We start from the raw sequence: 15,004 nt of genomic DNA on the forward strand, positions 1-15,004 counted from the left end.
ACACAGAGCTAAGTGTGACAGGTCAAAGAACTAAATTACATTTTCAATCAAATGTACCGTGGCCAAGTCAGTGGTAATCACGAGTTGTTTATTTGCATGCATCTGAACATTGATACCAGCCTTTGCTTTTTAATGACAAGCTGAGAGCTTTTGACAACTTCATTCGGTTCACTGCTGATGGATCTGTAGCTGGAGTTTTCAAATCAGTGTAAAAGTGGGTTAAAATCTTGGGTGTGTGGTCTGTCACAGTCACGAGATGTAAAAGATGTACAGAATCTAGAATATATTCACTGTAAAAAAGTATATGCATAATACAGGATACCAACATTATAGCATAATAAACATACAGTATACACATTATAAAGTACTTTAGCAAATATGTAAATGAAATGGGCGATGCAAGCGTCCTTTATTTTTTCATTCTCTAAAACAAATTAAGTTTATCATGTGGTTTACCAGTGGTTAAAGATTCAGGTTTTTGTCTCCAGGAGACATTTGTTGCTGGGTAAAAAGTAATGGCCTATGGTTTTAATTCAACCTATTTGTATTATAAACCACTATGAATGTTTCCATGGTATTCAGATCAGAAAATTATATATATAAAATTATTTTTTTGCGGCAATTATTAAGCAAATGATCACTTTAATATTTTAGGGGAAAAGCCAGCTGTCTACTTATTAACTCCTGCAGAGGAAAAATATGCTTTAGTAAGGGCTTTTACTAATGATTGTTGAGGGACTTTCCTTGAGATCATTGCAATGCAAGAGTTGAGCAGGTCAAGAAGGTGAAAGCAAATATAGGGAAAGTGAAGAAAATAATTTACCAGTACATTGAAAGAATTGAATGACAATGGATCTCGTCAGGCTCCAAAAATGACACAAAAAAAAACACCATATAATAACCAATGAGAAGATGCCAGGCAGTTTTAAAACATCTAATTTATTGCCCTCACATCCTGTTACTACCAAACTCTTTGTTCCCACCTCTCTCTCTCTCTCTCTCTCTCTCTCTCTCTCTCTCTCTCTCTCTCTCTCTCTCTCTCTCTCTCTCTCTCTCTCTCTCTCTCTCTCTCTCTCTCTCTCTCTCTCTCTCTCCTCTCTCTCTCTCTCTCTCTCTCTCTCTCTCTCACTCTTTCCCTAACCTGGTCTTTCTGCCATGCCATAATCCCCTCTTCACTTCATTTGCAGATGTCAGTGATCTAAAACTAAGGACTGGAGACCACAGCGGAAAAAGCCACAGAAGAAAACAAAGGAATCTCTCAGACGAGGGTAAGTTTAGAAGAAGATACTATTTCATGCTTTTGTTCGTTTTCATTTTTACAACCAGTTCAGGTAGGTGCTTTACTACAAGAAAAATGATATGATCAATAAGTTATGACAACATGTTTTCCCATTACTTTAACTCTTAATAATTTAACCAATTCCATTTTTAAGTTATACAAAAAACTAGTTTCCAACTAGGAAAGATTGAATTGAAAAAAAAGAAGAGTTGAAATGACTTGCAGTAAGCGATTTCTGAGAAACGCTGTTGACATTAACACCTAATCAACACCTAAATCAACCAAATCAACACCTAAACAAATGTTTTGTGAATATTTTCTAGTCGCCTGAGTTTGCATAGCATGTTCATTCATTTGGCGGTGGGCAATGAAGGGATGGGTGTGTTTCTTTTAGGTGTCGATTTCAAATATCAAGTTCTTCTCAGAAACTGAGACTGAACTTAAGTTTTAGTGGTCCTCAATCAGTCATTTATTTGATCAAAAACACAGTAAAAATAGTAACATTTTGAAATATTATTACAATATATAATAAGTCTTTTTAAATATATATATTTTAAAATATAATTTATTCCTGTGATGCCAACTTTGAATTTTCAGCATTATTACTCAGCAGCCAATACAGCCGTATTTTGCCTCTTAAAATGCAAATGCAAAACACATTGATATTTATGAATACGACCTGCGGGAAGTAAGCCGACCCTTGATGTTCTAGCCTTCCTTCTATTATAACATAACATTGATTTTTGATCTTTTGGTTAAACAAGAGTCTATTATCTTCCATTGTGTTGATCCTAATCCTGACCACTATATTGCATAAAGTGAATGTACAGCACTTTTGTCATCCTCGGCACGCTCAGAAGCACATGGCATAAAGATTCTATATTAGACAGCAAGGACAACAGGGTTTATTGGTATTTCTGGCATTAGATTGTTTGGTTAAGGCCTGAGGACAGTAGTACCAGGTGTGTGTGCATATGTTGGGTTAAGGCCTGAGGACAGTAGTAGCAGGTGTGTGTGCATATGCTAACACAGACATTTACATTAATTGATTGCTTACGTTTTTTATAGAACCATCTCATGCTACGTTTCATACACACACCCCAGAGAGCACACCAGGATAAAGTTACAGTCATGATAACAAACTGATGATTGCTTTTATTAGCATGGTTATCATCACTATTATTATTCCTCATACTAAGTATTAGGGACCTATTTCAACAAAGCACTAATGCCAAGTATTCAAGTATTCAAATTTGGCATAATTATTCACATGCTTGTTGAGGAGAGATGTGCTATTAATTTTAAGAGATACAAGAGATACTTTTAATAGTGTGCCGAAAGGGCTGCCATTTTTGCATAGTTTGTGCTTGCCGTTTAATAATAATTTTAAACTTAGCAAATTTAGGCAGCTCCGGTAGTAAGATAAAAAGATTTATCTGGAACTCTGTTATGGAAACTATGAAGAAACCTAAAATAATCAACTAAAAAGGAGCTTGTACCTGCATGATATTACGCTGTAGCCACATTGGACCAGCGGTTTAGAAAATGGATGGAGGCGCCATCTTCTGGCGAAAGGCGGGAAATTCGTTCGGTGCGACCCTCACAGTCCATTATGGGAGCTGCCAACTCTCACGCATTGACCGTGAGACTCACTCAATTGACCCTTTTCACACGCTCTCTCCACACATCCATTTTCTCACGCAGAGAAAAATCGCGGACAAAGAGGACACTGACACCGACAGACAAGACAGAGAAGGTTACTTATGATATGGAACAAATTCTCAGCTGTCAGATTCTGGCAATATTTTACGAGATTCACACAATAAAACGTTTTGGCGCTTTTTAATGTGATAGATCGCTGTAGCGCGTCAGTTCAAACAGCATTTGATACAGTAGCCCACAATCCAGCCCCCCCCCCCACACACACACACACTTGTTATTGCAGTGCATTATGGGATAGCATGAGTGCACTCGATAACTTACACTTTGGTTTTGGACACCATTACAAATGGCTGTCCCCTCAAATAGTGTATTAGGGGCGAGTTGCGACTGCACAACAATGCACTAAATAACTACTTTGCTAGGACATACTGTATCAACACCTGATAAGTTTATTGATCTAATCTGTGAATGAAATACTGTAAGTGTTCTAGACACTCCAAAGAACAAATCTGAGGGCATGTGTGTTAGATAGTGTGTGAGAGTGTGTGGTTAATGAATGGTAAGAGCTTGGACAAGGGCTTGGTTTCCCAGGTTACAGGTAGTTACAATCCAGTATTTACTAAAAATTGCGTCACCCTTGTGCATCACTAAGCAGCTGGTGTCCTGGCCAAAGTGAACTGCTATTCTCTCCCCTTAGAAGTCACTGTATTACAAGTGGCCAGTGATTGTATCACAACACAAAGCCAATAGAAAGACAGGAGATGTTTGCACAAACTGTGGTTTGACATTAAGACACGTCAAAGAGGATGAAAGCAGATGCTGTGAGTCATCCTGTTTGCCAATATAAAAGCAAAGAGACCGGCACATGACTCTCTGGTTTTACATGTACGACATCAAACTTGTGAGCAATAAACTGGGTTATATGATGTAGTAGTGCACTACTGTAATGTGTAATTGTGTATAAAGAACTTTTAAACTGAAAAAAAAAGAGCAGCTCTTTCCTTATTAGGACATTGAGGATTCTAACAAATGCTTAGAACAGGGGTCATCACCTTTGTTTGAACACAGGAAATGATGTACTAAAGTGCAAACAGAGTGCATCAGTTAACTGTGATCAGCTGATCTTTACTGCTATAAAAAAGACATGCAGCAGACACTCTTTTACACAGTTTCTATTTAAAGTCTTGTTTGTAATTCCATTACTCCAGTCTGCACACGTGAGATGTATACTCTTTTCTTTTTTCAGAGTCGTTAAATGATTTTCTCTTCTATTGTGGATCAACAGATAAAAACATGGAATCCGGCCCTGGAGAAATGGACAAAAATGGAGAGGAACTCACAGGTTTGTGTTCAAATTCCTGATTTTAATACATTCACACATTTTCTTTTTAAGGATTTATTAACGTGAAATACATGCATTAGTGATTTTACTATGTTTAAGGGCTTTTTTTGACACAACGTTAAGAAAGAGTGTCTAAAACTCCCTTAACCATGGTTAAATCACTGTTGCCTAATGATATATAAGACACCAATATTGAATAAATAATTAATAATAAAAAAATAAACAGCTCTAGTAAAAAAAATCAGACAGAACCAAATCTGACCTTACTTTACAAACAGATCTTCTCATGACGTCATTAATCTCTAATTCTGGAGATCCATGCAAATCAATCTTTCTTATTCCTAGTCTCTTCAACAGGAAGGAAGAAGTCACGTTTTAAGCAGCTGAAGACGCGTCTCTTTGGGAAACTGAAGAAAAAGGAAAGCGAAGGGCTGATTAAGCAAAGCCAGTCCGCTAGTGACATCACTGCTCCAGAGGACATTAGGAAGGGCTACGACTCTGAAGACGAGTTTTCGTAAGTCGCTGATATGTCAATAAATTAAAGTGGCCCTATTATTATTCTTTCATGTCGTGTATAATATAGCTATTTGTGAATGTAAAAGGTCAGCAAAATTCACGATAAATATTAATGTGTAAGTTATTGCCTATATCGAGTCGTAAGTAATTTCAGTCTTATTTCCTACACAAACTTGCATAAGTTAAAAAAAATTTTTTTTGCATAATGTAAGCCTATGGTCTGTCTTGGCTGCCCTAGAACATCATCTACTTTGACCCTCAAACACTAGTTGTAGCTGTTAGACTGGAAAAACTGGAAGGACTTTAAGAGAGGGCCACTCTCTGAAAAAAACGAAGGAAATTAACATTTGAACTCCCCCTCATGCACTATTGAGACGAAGGTCTCACCTCCCTCATCCTAATCTACATTTCTCTCCCCCATTCTTCATCCTGGCAGAGATCTCCCAAACTCTCACAAGAATCTAAATGATTTAATGTGAATGATTATCATCAAGGTTTATACATATTTGGTATTATTTGAAATGTCTCGGTGCGACTGGTACAAATGTCTCATTCCCAAAGAAGTAAACCCAAAAGATAATAATGTTCTTAGGAAGTTTAGAAACATCTTCCACAATGGAGGGTGTGTCTTTGAGTTAACACCTTCTGACCATTTACTGACTGAATGCTAATTTTCCACTGCTAGCAAATGGTGACTTACCACTGTGGATGATGTTTAGATTTGAAATGAGGTCTGGGTATATAATGAAACGCAGCGAGAGCTCGGGGCCTTTTCTATATTTGAGATCGGCCCGTGAGGCTGAGAGTTGCGAGACTCTCAGCCTCACGCATTTCTTGTCGGGTAAACTTTTTCCTCTTTGTTCTAGAGCATTTGATGTTTTGCATTGATTATCCTTGAATTTATTATGAAATTATAATGATACATTTACCTGACATATTAAATTATGACATTTGATTATTCTAATTGACTTTGACATTATTTTCATTCAAGAGTTTAAAAGAATAGTAAAACATTCGCTCACATTTAATGATGCACAGATATCATTGAAAAACCTTTTCATTTTATGGAGTCAGATGAAACGAGTTAATACATAAGATAAAATGTATTGCATTTAATTAAAAATCCCTTTGCCATGGGAAGAGACGGAACACGCGTGAGACCTTCACCTCTAATCGAGTACCGCCATTGGATCGAATTAGATGGCCTTACATAGCTGAGTCTGGATAAGTTTGGTTCATGTTATTCACATGTCGAGAAGACACCGTTTTCTGTGCTGCCAAAGCAAATCCACTTTGCATGCACTTCCAAAGTATGCGGACTCGGACTGGAATTGATACAGTAGAACTGACGCAATCGTTACTGATCGTATCACAGCGTATCAAGTGCTGAGGAAGATCAGGAGCTAAAATTCAGATATGGTAATGGACGTTTCATGTTTGACATGTAGTAAGCAGTAGACCAATCACAACAGACTGGGCCATCTAACCAATCAGAGCAGAGTAGACCAATCACAACAGACTGAACCATCTGACCAATCAGAGCAAAGTAGACCTATCACAACAGACTGGGTCATCTGACCAATCAGAGCAGAGTAGACCAATCACAACAGACTGAACCATCTGACCAATCAGAGCAAAGTAGACCAATCACAACAGACTGGGTCATCTGACCAATCAGAGCAGAGTAGACCAATCACAACAGACTGGGTCATGGTAGTTTGACCATGGTAGTTTTGACTGAACCATCTGACCAATCAGAGCAAAGTAGACCAATCACAACAGACTGGGTCATCTGACCAATCAGAGCAGAGTAGACCAATTATAACATACTGGGTCATCTGACCAATCAGAGCAGAGTAAGCTTCAAACTAGTTTTTTTTTTCAACCTTGGATGCATGTAAATCTAGAAGACATTCAAAACAAAATTAGGAACCTTCAAAATAGCATAATAAGGGCACTTTAACATGAAAGAGCTGTCTGCTTGTTTACTAATCTGATATCAAATGAAATTGGTTATTTGTACACTATATTGCATTGTAGTGTGTGGAGGTGCATGCATATGTAAAACCTAAAATATATATAGTAAAACAATGGTACAATACATAGAATATATACTATTTCATATAACCAATACAAATATTTAGTACAATATCTATGTTATTATACAGATATTCTACTGAAACAAAAAACAAACCTATTGAATCTGATCCGCAGGTACCCGCAGGGTCTGAGCTCCAGGGCGCTGTCTCACGATAGCATCTTCTTTAGCGATCAGACCCAGTCCACAGAACCAACACGCGTTCTTTCACAAGAGAACGTTCATGGGAAAATTAAGGCCTTACAAGTAAGGCCTTCTTTGTGGAGAAACCAACAGCTTGCAAATGTTTTTGTTAGAAAAAGACAGCAGATGAACTACTACTATTTGAACTACTCTTATTATGCTACAGCATTGTGCTTTGTTCAACTTTAATTTGAGTAAGGGTCCATTAAATAGAAAGCGGTTTATATTGTGTTCCTGCAGCTGAAACTACAGCAACAGAACTTACATCTAGGTCCTCCTCCAATGTTGATTCCGGGCAAACGCACAGAGGACTCAGGAAACACTTCAGAGGATGATGGTTTACCATGCAGTCCACCTGAGACGTCCTTCCACGAGCGAGTGAAGCATAGAGCCGTTTACAAGGTAACAGAACAATAGAGATGGAAAGTTTAGGTACACTTAAAACATAACAGAGACATTTGCTACTACTTTAACTTTGACCTTATTGATGGAATCCAAATGCCATTTTTCTTACAGTATCCCGAATCTCAGAAACATCTGAGCTCTCTGAGTTTAGCAGGAACGGGAAGTGAAGAAGAAGAACAGGTAATAGTCATGTATAATAATAATGATAATAATAATAATAATATGTAATATTGACGACGCATTATAGACCCTTTTTGCACCGACGTCACGATTATGTCATAGCGTTAGCTGGAGGCAAAACAAAGGGAAAACTGGAGGCAGCCAATACAAACCAGCACAGATTCCAGCACAGCACAAGTCATCTTGTTGTGTGTTTGGGTGCAAGAATCGACGGACTACAGGCTTCAATTTTATCGCATTATGTTTTCTGAACTATTGTGATTTTTTGTGAATCATATGATCATTGTATAGGTTGTTGTGATTGATTGTGATGACTTTTTGAAGAACCTGGTAAGAAAGAATAATCAAATATATAAAGTAAAAAAATTAATTTGCTATATTTTTATTTCTAGAAAATGTTCACGTCATTAAAATTGCACTGTAATGTCACTCTTTCCATGGTCGTCTTCTGGCCTTGGAGCTAGGATCTGCTGATCGTGCCAAACAAGTCGTGTACATGACCATTCAGCAAATATAGTTATAGGCATCTAAAGAGTTATATGCCCTCAGTTTCTCTGTATGGTCGGTTTCTCTATCAGGTAGGTTTAGGTTCCAGGCCACTCAACCGGAGGTAAAGTTAATTCTGTCAGATCGTCCATCCATTGACTGAGCGTGTAGGCTATGGTTCGGCCAATCTGGTTCCGTACGTTAAAATTAACTTTTGCAAATAACAAATCGCGGTCCTGGACAGCGAGTGACCTTACACATTAAGATAAAATCAGATTTTCTCCAGTCATAGTTAAAAAAACAAGCTGACAAAACTTGCAAACTAACGATGGTGAAGTGGCCAGGGGAATCGTTTTGCCTCCACTTAAGCTCCGCCCACACAAAAATGTCACGTTTACTAACTAACTAAAGGGGTCTATTCAAAATAATCTTTGCGAATAATCATTTACAAAGAAAAACTTGGCATATATACATTACTTGATGGTAAATATTGTCTCACTCAGGGTGATCCTTTCCAGCCATCATCAAGGCCTTTATCCCCAGTCTCCAAACCGTCCCCTCAGCCAATCATCTCCCCCACCTCCGCCTCGAACACACCCACTTCAGGAGTTGACTTCAGTAGCCCTGCATGTTTCATGGCCAGTTTGGATAACTCGGCTGCCCGTCATCGCATGTCAGTCAAACCGAAGAAACAAAGAGCCAGCACAAGGGGAAACAGAGTGCCAACGGTAAGACAGTGAGAGTGAAAAAATGTATATGCCTCAGCTACTTCACATCAAGTTGTATGTATAAATAGATTTAAGGAGCATAAAGTAGTTTAAATAGAATTAGTGACAACTTTACAGTGGATGTGTTAAAAAACTAGATTTTTATCAGTGTAATCAATGGCATTGTGGACACTGGAATTGCTTATTTTATTAAATTTAGAATTATTTTATTTACAAATATGTTAATTTTTTCTTAATGTAACTAAACTAAAGTTATACAATTATTTTGCCATTTTAAAATAACTCATTTAAAGTCCCATTTAAAGTAGGATTTTATTTTCAAAGGATGTTAACTAAAACTACAAAAAAGTTTCCATTAATTGAAATATAATAAAAATAGTAAATGTTTAAAATTAATTTTTGTTTAAAATTAGTTTAAACAAATTTTTTTTAAGGCATTTTGATCTCTCTTTTCCAGGTATCTCTTTCTCCCAGGTATCGTTCAGAAAGCTTTAGTGATTTGGACAACGTTCTGTCTGAGGGGGATGATGATGATGATGATGATGATGATGGCACCATGACGTTCACAGAGACAGAGCAACATAGTTTGTCTTCCTCTCCGTCTTCGGACCTAAAAGAGGAGCCCATCTCTCCAGAACCTACAGTGACATCTCCTGCAAAGCCAGTGCAGAACCAGGAGGAGAACCCAAACATAACTGAAATTAATTTCCCATCTCTGGGTGTTGAAATCCTAAAGTCGGAAGCGTCTCCTGAATCTGAGGGCAAAGTCACCACAAATCCTCTTTATTTGCAGCCCATGTCCTTTGGCTTGACCTCAAGCTCCTCAGGTCCACCGTCACCATCAGGACTTCCAGAATCTACACAACCATCAAGAGCAATAGAGTCATTAAGAGCCCATTCACCTATTCAGAGACATGATCCAAATGATATCCAGATTCAGACGATTGAGAATCTTGTGTGTGGAACAAATACAAAGGAAAGCCCCCAGGAGGAAGCATCATTTAGACTATTTCCTGTACCTCTGCCTCGCATCAAAAATCCGAAAATGGAAATAAGGAGCCCTACGTGTCCAAAAGGAGCCATGGAGGCCTCAACAAAACCTTTCATTGCATCTGCAAAGCATCACTCCAAAACAACAAGTGAGACTGTGACAAAGCAGAGTGAGGGACATTTGAAAGGTACTCCAGGAATCAAGACTCAATCCAACAAACCCAACCTAGAGCCGCAGAAAGATGAAGCAAGAGAAACGAAACCAACAGAGTTTCAGAATCTCCTCGCTCAAACACAAGACACTAAGAGTTTTCGTATAGAAGTAAAGCCTCCTATTATGTCCAAACCAACAACAGGAACCAATCTTAAGACTGATATTGCTACAGAACCCATTGAAACACAGAAACTAGAGGAACCTGAAGACAGAAAACAGAAGAATACTTTTGGGGTGCAGCTCCGCACAACCTCTCTGTCGCTGAAATATCGCTCTGAGGTTTCCAAAATTAAAGATGAAACCAAACGGTACAGTTTAGAGTGTAATACAGTGCTATCTGACTCAGAAGAGCATGCTGGGAAAACAGAAACCTTCAGAAATGTGTGTGATGGCAATTCCAAGAGTAAACACAATGTTCCCAAAAAACAAGATTCACAGAGCCTGGAGTTTCAGCTTGCTGCCCAAGACAGTGAGTGTAAATTAATTTTTTCTTTCTGTTGAACTTCATAATATTTGGTATATGTTTGTTGAATTGGTTCAATCTGGGGTTTTTTTTTCTTCCAAGAAAATGGTCATAAAATTAAACTAAATATTTAAATCAGGGTTATTTATTGTAGTTAAAGTGCCCCATTATGTTTTTTTCAAATATTACCTTTCATGTTGTGTATAGTACAGTTGTTTGTGAATGTAAAATGTCTGTAAAGTTTTAAAGATCAAAGTGCACTCAAATAAAGTTGTCTCCTAAAATAAAATTGATTCTGAACTGCTGAAACAAGTCGTCAGCAATTCCAATCTCACTTCCTGTTAAATACCGAAGTAATAATGTAACAAATTTGAATAAGGTCCGCTTTATGGTCTTCATTGGCTGCCCGCGAACAATGTCTGAGGCACAATAGACTGGGCCATCTGACCAATCAGAGCAGAGTAGACCGATCACAACAGACTTGGCCATCTGACCAATCAAAGCAGAGTAGACCAATCACAAAAGACTGAACCATCTGACCAATCAGAGCAGACTAGGCCATCTGACCAATCAGAGCAGAGTAGACCAATCACACAACAGACTGGGGCATCTGACCAATCAGAGCAGAGTAGACCAATCACAACAGACTGGGCCATCTGACCAATCAGAGCAGAGTAGACCAATCACAACAGACCTGGTCATCTGACCAATCAGAGCAGAGTAGACCAATCACAACAGACTGGGCCATCTGACCAATCAGAGCAGAGTAGACCAATCACAAAAGACCGGGTCATCCGACCAATCAGAGCAGAGTAGATCAATCACAAAAGACCGGGTCATCTGACCAATCAGAGCAGAGTAGACCAATCACAACAGACCGGCCCATCTGACCAATCAGAGCAGAGTAGACCAATCACAACAGACCGGGTCATCCGACCAATCAGAGCAGAGTAGATCAATCACAACAGACCGGGTCATCTGACCAATCAGAGCAGAGTAGACCAATCACAACAGACTGGGCCATCTGACCAATCAGAGCAGAGTAGACCAATCACAACAGACCGGGTCATCCGACCAATCAGAGCAGAGTAGATCAATCACAAAAGACCGGGTCATCTGACCAATCAGAGCAGAGTAGACCAATCACAACAGACCGGGTCATCCGACCAATCAGAGCAGAGTAGATCAATCACAAAAGACCGGGCCAGCTGACCAATCAGAGCAGAGTAGGTTCTCAGGAAGGAGGGGTTTATAGAGACTAAATCCTAGAACAAACTGTTTTCAGACTCTTTGAGAAATTATTGTGTTTGGAATTATGTACCTTGGTTGCATGTAAGCCAATTGTAGGAAACCTCCTAAACAAAATTAGGAACCTTTAAAATAGCATAATAGTCCCACATTAAATAATACAATTAAAAAAAATTGACTTACAAAAATAAATGTTATAAAATATATACAAATGTTCAGCTAGTTGCCAAGGCAACATTTCTCATTTTCATTTAGTTTGACTTGATGTATTAAAATAACTAAAACAGACAGAAAATAACTACACAGAAATTACAACAACAAAAAATGGACAAAAATCAAAATTAAAACTAAATAAGAAGAATTATGTTATTTGTAATCTGAAAGTAACAAAATCACACAAAAGTGCAGTTTTTGCTGAGCTAATTATTAATCTTTTTTTTTTTTTTGCATCTTTGAAATGTTGCTCATACTTTTAACTAGTGGATATTCTGGGCAACAATGGCCGACTTACACAAGAAGAGTCTGACTGACATGTACAACAGCCAATCGCTGTTTGTTTTATTGAAATGTGCCCTTTTGCAGTGGGTTTATCTGAAATTATAGCAAAATATTACCAAAATAATAGATGTGGAAAAACAAAATATCTGCACAGCAGGGTCAATCAGAATTCGTCATCCAAAAGTAATAATTATTATTGTGTCATTTCATAACACAGAAAACAAAGTTAAATGTAAAATTCTTTCTACTTGACATGTCTGCCTTAATAAAGTTTTTTTTTCTTCTTTTTTTTCTTTTTTTTAGATGAAAGACCTTCTTTCCAGAATACATCAGGAGCAACAAAAGAATCTGTGTCTGAACCAGGCTGGAAGAGTCTAGCTAGAGAGAAGACCAGGGCTTACCAGCCATTCTTCAGCAGATTGGCCACAAATCCCTCACCAGTCCACCCTTCACCTCCAACAGCACCTCCTGCACAGCCTCCCAAACCATCCGTACAGCCACTGACCACCGCCGCGCTTCATCCTCTGAAAACACAGCACACACTGAACACACCAATTCAGCCGGCCTCACAGAGACCTACTACTAAACCAGCACCTAGTGGAACAAAAGACAAGCAGGTAACACGGCTGGAGAGGATATATATATATATATATATATACAAAAAAACATAGAAAAATTAAGTAAAAAAGGAAAAGGTATTGGTAATATTTTGATCGAGTTTCACTGATTTTACAAACAATTCCTTTAAACCTAGAACACAATGCAATGCACAAATAAAAAAAATATCTATTTATCCCTCATGAATGCTAACTGAAAGAAATTATATAGATTAACCGAGACTACACAGAATATTTAATATATTTTTTTCATATAAAATGTAGATATATATATTAAATATATATTATCTACACATCTATATAGATGCTGATATGTTAAGATATATATATATATATATATATATATATGATATGCATATAAATGAAAAATTATATTATTCTGTGTAGTCTCTAAATTAATCATTTAGATGCATCCAATATAATTTCATTATTTCTTTACTCTTTGCAGGACAATGGTAGGAACTGTACACCAGAGGATTACACAACAAAGAGAGCAGCAGCCTCCGACAAGATGGATGGGAATGCAAAACCCGTCCCAACTAACACAGAAAGTAAGCCACTGCTTTGACTGTCATTTCTCAAACGTTTGTTATTTTTTTTGCTGATATTTTAAGCTTCATCGTTTGATATAGACGTTGATGTGCATGTCCGTGTTCCTCTGCAATAGCACTTACCGTCACATCTGAGCTTCCAGCATCATCAGCATCACCATCGCCAGCAGACGTCTCTCAGCAGCAACAGCCACGGTCAGGTGGAGCTCAGCCGTCCTGGATGGAGCTTGCCAAGAGAAAGTCTTTAGCATGGAGTGACAAAACTTTAGAATGAAGACGAGACAATCGACCAGAGACATTCAGTGATGGACTTATGAAGTGGTGCAATACCCAATGTTACAGCGAATGAATGTAATGCTGTGTGTGTGAGATTGAGTGAGTGATAAATTGTTATCTCTTGTATGCGAATATTATAATTATAATTAATTTGCATTAGTAAGATGTTACTCAACAGATTTACACAAATGTTTGTAATTACTCAAGCATTGTTATTTACATAGTAATTATGAATGAAGAACATGTATATCTATAGTGTGTTAGTGTTTTTATAGTAGGCTATGTTACATTAAAACAGCTGATTCCCGATACAGTGATGATAAACTTAAACGGTGACTGCTATGCTTAGTAGATACAGTGAGTCAATGGTATTGCATTATATCACAATATATCAAAGTGGCATTTATAAAATGCAATATTAACTGAATATTACATCAATACAGACTTGCCTTACTCCATGAGAACATGATGGTTACACTGCCCTCTGGTGGATACATCATACACTGACTACAAAAGTGTAAAATATAAATCCATGGCATGTTCATATTCCATTCAAATTAGGATGACACGTGGAATGGCAGTTATAGTGAATATAGATAATTAGTGATTCTCAACATTCATTTCATCATTTTTCCACATCTCACCAACTCTTATTCTGACCTTTTTTAAAACATAGTGCTCTGGAAAAGCTCAGTAAGCAAAAAATGCGCAAGCATGCCACAAATAAGTTCTTTAAAGGGGTAGTAAAAGCTTTAATTGCCACCACTGCTGTATCTGAAATAGCATACTTCCCAACTGTATAGGCCTAGTAGGTGAAAAACAATATGTGACAAAATAAGTAGGCTATAGCCTACTCTCATTAAAAATAAAATAAAAAGTAGGCAAAAAGTACCCGGATTCACCTGTGCGTTTGCTCTCCAACATGCTGAACATACATCCAACACACGGTTTTTAGGCCTATGTATTATATAATCGTGTAAATGTCTAATAATCATGCTAATGACCAAGCACCATATGTGCCAGATCTTAAAACTGCACTACATATAGATACTATATTCACACTTTCATTCCAGTATGATTCAAGTAGGCTACTTTATTTTCCACAGAAATGTGTAATCATCTAATGATGGACACCAAAGAAAGCACTCGAACTGGGAGCAGGACTGGAAGAGAAAAAGTTGTAAAGACAGCTACGATTATGAATATACAAAAGGTGAAGGTGAGTTGAAAATAAGGAGTGGATGTGGATCCGTCAGGCTGTTTGAAGT

General features: G+C 37.7%; 1 protein-coding gene across 1 annotated transcript; it reads left to right on the plus strand.

Annotated features, from left to right (window-relative positions):
• The first annotated feature begins 1,117 nt into the window (after positions 1 to 1,117).
• cracdlb (cracd like b) lies at positions 1,118 to 14,624 on the plus strand. Its single transcript, XM_077246154.1, has 11 exons — positions 1,118 to 1,268; positions 4,188 to 4,283; positions 4,641 to 4,797; positions 7,014 to 7,143; positions 7,321 to 7,482; positions 7,597 to 7,665; positions 8,655 to 8,879; positions 9,337 to 10,552; positions 12,596 to 12,909; positions 13,358 to 13,460; positions 13,577 to 14,624. Exons 2-11 carry the CDS (start codon positions 4,235 to 4,237, stop codon positions 13,732 to 13,734), a joined length of 2,583 nt encoding a protein of 860 aa, XP_077102269.1. The 5' UTR covers positions 1,118 to 1,268; positions 4,188 to 4,234; the 3' UTR covers positions 13,735 to 14,624.
• The last annotated feature ends 380 nt before the right edge of the window (positions 14,625 to 15,004 follow it).

Source organism: Siphateles boraxobius, unplaced genomic scaffold (assembly GCF_051911475.1).
Source record: "Siphateles boraxobius isolate OS27281-9 unplaced genomic scaffold, OSU_SipBor_1 29, whole genome shotgun sequence".
Classification (NCBI taxonomy): Eukaryota; Metazoa; Chordata; class Actinopteri; order Cypriniformes; family Leuciscidae; genus Siphateles; species Siphateles boraxobius.

Coding starts and splice junctions, on each gene's coding strand:
- cracdlb (XM_077246154.1), top strand. CDS start 4,235: ATGGAATCCGGCCCTGGAGAAATGGACAAAAATGGAGAGGAACTCACA. Junction 7,483..7,596: donor AGCATAGAGCCGTTTACAAG/GTAACAGAACAA, acceptor TTTTTCTTACAG/TATCCCGAATCTCAGAAACA. Junction 12,910..13,357: donor GTGGAACAAAAGACAAGCAG/GTAACACGGCTG, acceptor TACTCTTTGCAG/GACAATGGTAGGAACTGTAC.